The sequence below is a fragment of the Bombus bifarius genome, unplaced genomic scaffold (assembly GCF_011952205.1).
Source record: "Bombus bifarius isolate JDL3187 unplaced genomic scaffold, Bbif_JDL3187 scf7180000008520_frag, whole genome shotgun sequence".
NCBI lineage: Eukaryota > Metazoa > Arthropoda > Insecta > Hymenoptera > Apidae > Bombus > Bombus bifarius.
The window spans coordinates 20,873-30,874 of record NW_022884704.1 but is presented as its reverse complement, the minus strand read 5'-3'; the positions used below and the strand labels follow the sequence as shown (position 1 = coordinate 30,874).

Below are 10,002 nucleotides of genomic sequence, written 5' to 3'. Positions count from 1 at the left end.
TACACTTTAGAATGGACTGGTTGGGTCAGAGTCATATAAGCTTACAAGTTCTCGAGGAGTTCTACCGAAGTTACATTTACGTTTGCATAATTTCACCGAAAAAGATACTCTGTAGAATGACAGGTTCGTTTGTTTATGTGATCCGCGATCGCAACTATTTCAAGGGGATTTTATAAATAACCATACACACGATATTCAGTGTATTTTCGTATTCTCGTTTATTTTTGGGAGATTTGTAAAACTGTTGAACAAAATAATTGAGTAACGATTATATTTGCTGAGAAAAAGTCTTTTTCTCTGTACCCCTCCTTCTACTTCAAGCATGTAGTATTGACAATAAGATTGACAATGGCTGAAAGTAATCCAAAAGAGTTTTCACCATGGTTATCGGTAACGAAAAAGATTTGAATCATCTTTAATACTTATTCGTAACTAGAATCATTTCAACTAAAATGTAAATTCTTATATTATAACTTTTTTAATTTGTTATGGCCCCTGACTACAACCTAACCTATCATTCTTATTTCGTAGGAGAAGACGAATGCCGTGAAGGCGTTAGCGCGCGAACAGTGCGAAGCGACGGTACAGCTGCAGCGTCAGCAGCAGCTGCAACAGCACCAGAACCAGCCCCAGCTACAACAGCAACAACAACTACGTGGCCCGTTAACCATCCACCATGCTGGCTGCTCAACGAAAGTCGGGCCCGTGACGAACCAACTAAATACCAGCCACGCAATGCACGGCCGAGCTGCACAGTACCAACACTATCATCAGCATCATCATCATCGACACGTGTCAATGTCCCCACCGCCCTTGTTGCTCTCATCGCCAGCTCCGATCGCGGCGACGCACAATCATCAGAACGTGAGCGGACACAGAAACGTGGTTACGCCACCGGATACATCAGCAGATAGATCGCCACCGAGTCCTGGAAATAAGCTAAATAGATCGCAGCATTTGCCACGGGAAGCAACCGGCAGCGTCAGTCCTGGTCTTCCGGCTGCCACATTGGATCTAAGTAGCGCAGCAACCACCAATAGTCTGCATGAATTGTCCACGTTAGTTTAGAAATTTGGTCCGAACATTATATCTTCACATAGGATTGGAGATTAATAGTTGATAGTTAATTTACACATCGATCTTTTTATTTGTAAATTGGGTCGTGGTTTAGAGTTGGTTTGTAAAAATTCGGTCCTAATTGTTAAATGATGAATATTGATTAAGAATAATAGGCATTGATGTACCAATCTTTTTTTAACTTATATACTTGAGCACACGCATTGGAGATTTCACTTTTATTCAGTGATACAGCAACTTCATTACTCGCTTATTCAATACGGCAATTGCATATATTTCATGGACATTTTAACAATGTTTTGAATAATTTCTAACGGTACAATTGTGATGAAGTGAAAAAGATCGTGATAAGAAACAGAGAGAAAAGTTGCTCGTTAATGAATATTGACCAGAAATAAAGTAATTTCTAAAGAATATCCCGAAGACGTCGTAGATATTACGAAAGGAATGATTAATTTATACCCGCCTGTATCTTGCCATTACCATACTATTATTATTATTATTAATATTGTTAGTAGTACTTGATTACATTATTATTAATATTAATATTATTGCCTTATTATTATTAATGTTATGGAACCTCTAGTCCTAGGTTACTTTCGCTGCCACGAAAGGATAAGATTTTTTGACTAGTCGAATTTTTGACTATTACGTGTAATTCAAGTTTTCCTGTTGCGCATGCGCAGTAGAAAGAAAGTTAGCGGAACTCAAATCTCGAACTATAGAGAGTTGAAAAGTAGTAAAAGTAAAAAAGCACGAATAACATTTGTATTTGTGCTGGATTAAGTTTGATAATTGAAAATTGAGTTTGATGATAACATTTTTTTCGTATTCGCTTTGGTAAATATTAGTTTTATTTAAAATTGAACAAAGCATTTTATGTTTTTCAAATACGGTACATAATCGTAATATCGAATTTTGTAAACTGATAGTAAGAAACTCTATAATTCGAGACTGGAACTTTGATCAAGTTCACATTGAACGTAAACTGACTTAATTTTGTTATTTAAGCGTGTATACTATACGTGTTTGTTCCTTCTTCTCTTGTGCGCAGGCTATAGCTTAATTACTTCCAATAAACGCAGTTATATCGAATCAATGACCGATACAAATTTAGATATTAGGATTATTTAAACAAGAGATTAAAAACTAAAAAGTATTGTTTTTATACTGCATATGTACATATGCAATATGAACGACAGTTTGTGTAATAATATGTACCCCTCTTCTTAGTTTACTTTTGTATATTTTGCGACATTTGATATTAATTTTATGAGGAACGTACTTACACTTTATCTTTGTAATTAAATGTGAAATGAAAGAAAAGAAATGACATGAGAAAAGGAAATTCGATGTATGAGTATATACGAATTGACGGAATTAAAATTTAACGCTATATTTAAATAGAAAACGTGAAATATCTTGTCATCTTAAAATAACTTGATCATTCCTATTCTTTTACATAAAAACACTTTTCGACTGTAACTTAAGAAAAATGTCTGCTAACGTGAAACGTGCCAGAAAAAATTAACAACTTCCATTAAATTGGCAAATTTCTCATTAATATCGTAAAACTCGCGTTTACAAAGATCAGATCAGTGTACATAATATACAAAACAAATGCAGAATATATAAATATAGCACATACGTTCTGAATTATATTCGAATTGGGCAGGGTAACCAAGTGAAAATATGTAAATTTCACGATGTGTAATGTACACTTTATCGAACTTGTAAGTAGTGTAGAAATAGAATATTTTACACGTAACAAAATATACAAACGACAATACACAAGTTAAATTATTTGTTAGATCCATGTATAACAAGCATAGTACAAAAGTGTTTTAGCTTTATGTACTGGTAATTATGAGAAATACCAACTTAATAGATGTATTTGGTATGTACCTAGTTAAGAAAACAATAAATTATTCTGAACAGATAAAGCGTTTAGTAGCTTGTGAAGTATGAATTTTCGAAAACGTAAGTATTTTATATCTAAGTAGTTAAGAAACGCGAGCAAGGGAAATCAAACAAAGGAACAAAGTTTTTTTGTTTAAAAATATTTAATTTGTTGTTCTATTATCCGAGGTTAGAAGCGATAATGTACAAAATCTGAATAAATAAGATTCCTCAATATTATTGAATTTTAATTCTAGGGTAAAGTAATATATCCGCATATTTTATTTATATACAATATGTATAAATAATGATGTGATTTGACTAATTTTGTTGAAAGAATATTTGTACTTTTTACGTAAAACTTTCTTGTCTTTTACAAACTTTCTTGTAATTAATAAACCAGTAAACACAATATTAATAAAATCTATTAAAATTATAAACAAACTCATAAGTTTTAATTTTAGTCCTTAAAGGTTGAAATATTTTGCACCAATGTCGAGACACTTGTTTTAATCCAAAACATTACTATACTGAATCGATAATGTTGCATGTGCCACGAAAATGATGATAGTGTCAGATAACTTGTTGTGAAACGAAAAAGCATTGCATGTACATTTCTGTTGTTTTGTTGACCATGAGTTTGATGATCTTTTAAACTTGCCCACAGCTAAGAAATCAAACAGTATATCTAAACGAAATTAATTTCAAATTATTTTTTAGGTTCTAAGCTTTTATCTAATCTTTCAGAAGTTGCAAAATTTATTCCACAAGAGTCTTTTTTATCATAACCAAGTACACATCTTAAAACCATTTAAGTCTTCCTTAGTAATTTCTTCTTATCTTTAATAGTAACGAAAATAATTTAGATGAACGTTTTAAAATTGACACCCTGTATATTAAAAATAAAAGATATATTTTCTTCATAATTGGATAGGCTTTTTACAATGGCAATGTACAAATATCAAAATTGCAATTATACTATAACATATGTATATATATAAGCTTCACATTTAAACACAAGATTCTTTATTATATTTTTTTAATACCAATATTTTAATAATTATAACAAGGGTTTTTTAACAAGAGATGTATAACATTGTATACAAATTTTCAAAAACCTATAGATAATTTCAGTTATGCTCTTGCATCATTAATTGTTGATGTAACTCTTACCTCAATTCCATCTAGTTCCTTAGACATTACTATTTGACAGCCTAGCCGTGACCTGAAATTAAATATTATATAACTGAATATGTCAATAAATATATTTATTGCTATACAAATTAATACTAATACACAATAAGATTTCTATTTATCCATTTGAAAATCAACATTGTAAATATGCTAATTCCAACATAGATTTGTAATGATTATAGGGTCATAAATAAAAAACTATGAAAATTTATTATAATTTCAGTTTCGTAGTATTCAGAGATAGCGATTTGAAATTCTACATTGAGATGCAGATTTCGAAATACCCAATACTAACCTGTTTTTACATAAATTTAAATAGAAAAATTCACTTTATAAAATATTAAAAGGTAATAGAATTAATAATGTGAATGATTTGATACTGATTATTATGAACTAACGTATCTGTTAATTCATATGCTCAATCCAACATGTCTAATTCTTCATCTGTTGGGTTGTCAGGAAGTGCATCATAAACTTCTTTCGAAAATATTAAATGGCACGTACTACAAGTTAATGTTCCTTCACAAGCACCTATATCAATTATATTTTAATATTACAACATACTTATATAACAAAGTATCAAAAGTTAAAAACAATAAGAATATTAAACTTGATAAAAATGAAAATTTTCAAATATTTTCTACCTCAAAATTATTTATTTTAAATTAAGTAAATTATGCTTCTTTAAAACATACCATATCCATCTAAATCAATTTCATTATTTACTACTATGTCTAATATAGTATCTCCAACTTTCTCTTTGCTTTGATTCTCTCTCCACTTGCTTTAACAAACGTTATATTTACTCTGAAAATAATATTTATGAAAGATAAAAATTATCTCAATATAATTATTTTCTTTATTTTTTGTGTTTCTTCAATTAATCTTCTCTTAATTATACCTTAATTATATGTATCACTTATGATAATAGAAATAATTTAAAAATAAGATATACTTGTCTTAATAATATATAAATAAAATTCGTATATCATATATTTATAACAGTGTTATATTTTTAGTTGTTCACTGTCAATGTTGTTCTTATTAATACTATTCTATTAATACTATGTTATTTTTCTAGATGTTGTACTCCTACAAAGAGAAAAATTTCTTAGACATTATTATTAGCATTATTATTTTGACACCAATTTTATATTGGAAGGTAAGTACTGAAATTCTATTAAAAAAAGAAGGAAAGCACAAGAAAATTTGTATCACTTACTCTTGTTTTTCTGAAAGTGGTTGCGTGGTCGATATTCCTCTTGTTGCCTGCAAAAAGGGCAACGTTGTGTTGCTTGTATATTTTGAATAATTTGATGCAATACCGAGAATTGATCTCGAAAATTTTTGTAATTGATTTACTAACGCCATTCCACTGTCATAAATATCATGAGTATGGGACACCCTGACCGAACACCAGATATTGCGGAAAATATCAATTGTAGATCAATTGTACTTTGTACAGAAACTTTCACGGCATTCTTCGGCTGCTATACTGGGACGTTCCTTTACTGTGATAGGTTATAAAACGATTCCTAACACAAGTGACGTATCTCTACCGGACACGTGCTCTTCGGGCCACACGTTTTATGATACAAGACCAGCAAAATGATCAATGTGTAATTTTACATATCTTACATTTTTTCCAAATGAAATATTGTTTTTATTAAACGTTTAAAACCTCAGGCAACATTTATTTCATCTGATTTCAGTTTTACAAATATATATCTATAATACATATCTGTATAAATTACGGTCTGGTTATATCAAACAGGGACCGACACTCGCTAGGGAAAACTGCCCAAAAATTGAATCGTAAAAACCAATATGAAAGATAACAAATTTCTCGTTCTGCGGAACAAATAGAAATGAGCAGAGTATCTTTATCTTTATCTGAGACATTCAAAGCGTATCACGCATACGCTAAACCTGAAGAAAACTTTCTTGTCTTCCATGTTCATTTTTTCCTTTCCATTTGCGAACGGTTTCTTCTATATTTATTTATATGTTCGTGATTGATGCTATTGACAACATACAACTAAGGGGAAATACGAATAGTAATAGATAGATGTATAATTCATTATGCAATTTTATAGAATTAAATCTTATTTATCTTCAGATATAAAAACTATATTTACCAGCTGAAACACTAACGCATATGCAGTATAATATAATCTACTTAATAATCTCGTTTTAGTTATAATATGTGATTAATTCTTTTGCTATTTCGCTATAAACAGTTTTTTGTGCATACAATATTTTTTTATAGTATTCTAATATATTGTTAGATATTGTAAAGAAAGTAAAATACAGTTATTGAAGTCTGGGAACATTCAATGTTAACCTTGCTTCAAAAAATAATCTTTCGAATGAATGGGGAATAGATTTTTAGTATTATTGTTGGTATAATGTCATCATTGTTTACAATGTGTTAGAGTTAAAGAAATGAGACAAATTAATATTTCAGAAGCAAATTCAATATTTAAATGATGTTATTTTAAAATGGCAGATGATATGAATGTTCTTTTTATACGAGGAAATGGAAACGTATGTATGGTAATGGAAACGTAATGGTTTTAACATTATTTTAGTACAAGATCTTAGCATAATAGTAATTAACAGTATCCATTACCTTTTAGTCGATTTTTGAAAAATGACATATATGATAATTTGCAATAGTTTGATAATAAAATACTTGTATCAATATTAATAACGTATAATTTGCTATCTCAAAAGGATACAGACACAGCCAATGATAATGTTTGGGATGATAGTGCATTAATAGAAGCATATGATAAAGCAATAAATTTAGCAAAAGAAGAAGTTATCAAGCGAATGGGAATGGATGTTGGAAATTCTCAACCGAAAGGAAACCTACAAAATCTTAAGCAGCCTAAACACGCAAGTAAATTACACAAGGTTGTGATTTTGATAGAATATTACAAATTTGATACAGAATATTATTAAATATATTGATTAAGAAGCAAATTATTTTATTTTGCTATTTACTTATATTTATTTGTATACACATCTTTTCTCTATAGAAATGGATCATAGGAGCACCTTGTCGTGCAATATACTCAGAGGATGGAGAAATTTATGAAGCTATAATATAAAAAATTTACGAAAACAATGGCACGTGTGTTGTAAAATTTGTAGGTAATACCTTTAGCATGATGGTTATGTCAATTAAGAAATGTACTAAAAATACATATATATATGAAGTAAAGGCTTTCGCATAGTCTATTACAGTGTCATTCAGCAGGTCCTTAACTGGGCAGGAGTACCTGTCAATGTCTATGGGGAGACCCATAGATGATATAGTGGGATATAGGGTCATGAACCATAAACATGCATGTTACTTATTGTTCATTATTAGCTGCTTGGAATATAATTCTCCTCATTAGACGAGTGATTATTACTACATATATCAAGGCAAACATTTATACATATACATTTATGCACGGGAAATTCTAATACATTGCCTGTAAGGACGGTAACTGAATGGCACTCAGTCATTCTATTAAATGACAAAAATTTCTTTTACTCTGTGTTTAGGCTATGGTAATACAGAGAAAGTCGAGTTGAGTTCTCTTTTAGAATCAGAAGGTTTGCAAAGTCAAATAGCACAACAAAAGAAAGCTTTGGAAGAGAAATTCAATGAAGAGAACGATGAGACTTGTGAGACTAATTTTTCTACAAATGTAAATTCGAAAAAATATAATGTAGAAAAAATGGATTGTGACTCTGAAGAAGCAAATGCGTATAAACATCACTTCATACCGGGACCATCTTTCAATTCGATGACTGATATAATGCCACCTTTTTTTTTTTTTTTTTTTTTTTTTCGTGGAGGAAACCTTCATAGGCTCCCGCGCCCCTCCGGGGAGAGGGCGCTGGGTAGTGCCGGATTCTTACCGGCTAAAACCTCCACGGTGGCCTGTCCTGACGCCTGAGTCGAGATGCACCCGGGATCTCTCCCGAATTACTCCGGTTGCCTCCGGGCGTCTACCTCTCCTTCTTTGTCGAAGGGAGGCGTCCTTCTCTTCTTTGGACCGCTGGGGAGGAACCACGCCCCCCAGCGCCTCGCTCCTGCTGCGTCATCCTGGGACCCCGTCCCCTGACGCCTCTTCCTGGTTCGACGTGGTCCTGGCAGGCGTGGGGCCCACTAACTTCTCCGAAAATTCTCCGCACCGGATCGGCGCACTGGCAGGTGCCGCGGACACCGCCAGCTGCCATCCGTCTATGAGAGAATATCAGATCCGTCGGGATGCTCACAGGACTCTTCCGTGGGGGCCACCAACTTCTCCGAAATTTCCGCACCGGATCGGTGAACTGGCTAGTGTCGCGGGCACCGGCCAGCCGCCACCCGACTATAAGAAATATCAGATCCATCGGTGTTTTCCCAGGGTAGTCCTGTGTCCCGGGGGCTTCTGCCTGCCTCGTGCTCCTTGGATGGTCCCAGAAAAATGGCTTCGGTGCGCCTCCTTCCTAGACCGCTCCGTGACCGCTGCTGCTTAACTTTCGTGATCGGCCGGGAACGAGTGTTTCCAGCGCGGCTAACGGCGTTGACGATATAATGCCACCTGCACCTCCTTTACCACCACAATTAATGGCCAAGTAAGTACAATTTAAAAATTCTAATGGAATGCTGAATACTTCTAATATTAATAAGTAATTTGGAATAAGTTTAACATTTTATTTGGAAAAAAAATACGAAATTTTAATAAAATGTACTAGATTACCAGATAATGATACAGACGCACTTTCAAGTATGTTGATGTCATGGTATATTAGTGGTTACATGGTATATTACACTGGTAATTATTTCATATAAGTATTTTATTGTATATTAAATTTTCAATGGACTATGTTATTTCTTTTGTAGGTTATTATCATGGTTTGAAACAAGCAAGAAACAATCAAGAGAACAGGAAGAACTGTTGATTATATCAATTTTTTCAATAACAATATAACGATAATATAAGATATAATAAAATATAAAACTCATTGTATTTATTTACTTCAATTATTTGAAATAAAGAACAGCTTTATTTTCATATAAGACTTTAAGACTTTTTAAAAAATAATTACTAAGATAAGAAAACATAAAAAACATATTTTTGATAAAATACACTCACATATATATGTCGGGTTATCATTAGGATTTAAGGCGCGTAATGATCCTTCGTTTGAATTAGCCATTGTTTTACGAAACAGAGAATATATTTACGCGAATAAACAAGATTTTACAAAATATTATGAATAATGAGTTTAATAAATAATAAGATTAACAAACGATAAGTTTAACTAATAATTAGATTAAAGATTAATAAGTTTAACGAACAATAAGAGGAACGAATAATTAGCCATTGTTTTACGAAACAGAATATATTTACGCGAATAAACAAGATTTTACAAAATATTATGAATAATGAGTTTAATAAATAATAAGATTAACAAACGATAAGTTTAACTAATAATTAGATTAAAGATTAATAAGTTTAACGAACAATAAGAGGAACGAATAATATGTCTTACGAATAATGAATTTAACGTATAATGAGATTAACGATTGATAGGTTTCACGAATAATGAATTTAATTAACGCTATTAACAATGTTCCGGGGTTCAAACGAATCCACGGTCAACGGGATAACTCTTTACTATGTGTAGAATAATTTTAAACACAAAATACAATTGCTGAGACACTCGGTAAATTGCTCGATGTATCACTTTCCAAGGCGATCACACGAATGAATATCTGATGAAAATCTTTTTCGCTATACGACTGCATTTGTTTGTTATATGCTCGCTGGAAACATCGAGAAG

At 31.9% G+C, this 10,002-nt stretch overlaps 1 protein-coding gene, 1 long non-coding RNA gene and 2 pseudogenes across 3 annotated transcripts; 2 read left to right on the top strand and 2 right to left on the bottom strand.

Annotated features, from left to right (window-relative positions):
* Positions 1 to 17: 17 nt before the first annotated feature.
* Positions 18 to 3,213, top strand: LOC117213201 (protein odd-skipped-like). Of its 2 annotated transcripts, none has more exons than XR_004488604.1 (2): positions 18 to 454; positions 532 to 590. XR_004488604.1 is itself a non-coding variant. In XM_033458558.1 (2 exons), the coding sequence occupies exons 1-2, from the start codon at positions 349 to 351 to the stop codon at positions 1,066 to 1,068; spliced, it is 579 nt and encodes a 192-aa protein (XP_033314449.1). In that variant the 5' UTR covers positions 19 to 348; the 3' UTR covers positions 1,069 to 3,213. The 2 variants fall into 2 exon arrangements, 1 of the variants encoding a protein (XP_033314449.1); XM_033458558.1 differs by having other exon boundaries at positions 19 to 390; positions 532 to 3,213.
* A 655-nt stretch (positions 3,214 to 3,868) lies between these two features.
* LOC117213198 lies at positions 3,869 to 5,789 on the bottom strand (annotated as a pseudogene).
* Positions 5,072 to 9,132, top strand: LOC117213199 (annotated as a pseudogene).
* LOC117213200 lies at positions 7,876 to 8,867 on the bottom strand. Its single transcript, XR_004488603.1, has 2 exons — positions 8,757 to 8,867; positions 7,876 to 7,992 (listed from the first exon to the last, which is right to left on the bottom strand). It is a non-coding gene; the product is annotated as an uncharacterized LOC117213200 (long non-coding RNA).
* Positions 9,133 to 10,002: the final 870 nt, after the last annotated feature.

What these genes read in the sequence shown, in the direction of transcription:
- LOC117213201 (XM_033458558.1), top strand. Translation starts at nt 349, where the DNA reads ATGGCTGAAAGTAATCCAAAAGAGTTTTCACCATGGTTATCG. An exon ending in AGTTTTCACCATGGTTATCG is followed by an intron (nt 391 to 531) that starts GTAACGAAAAAG and finishes CTTATTTCGTAG; the next exon opens with GAGAAGACGAATGCCGTGAA.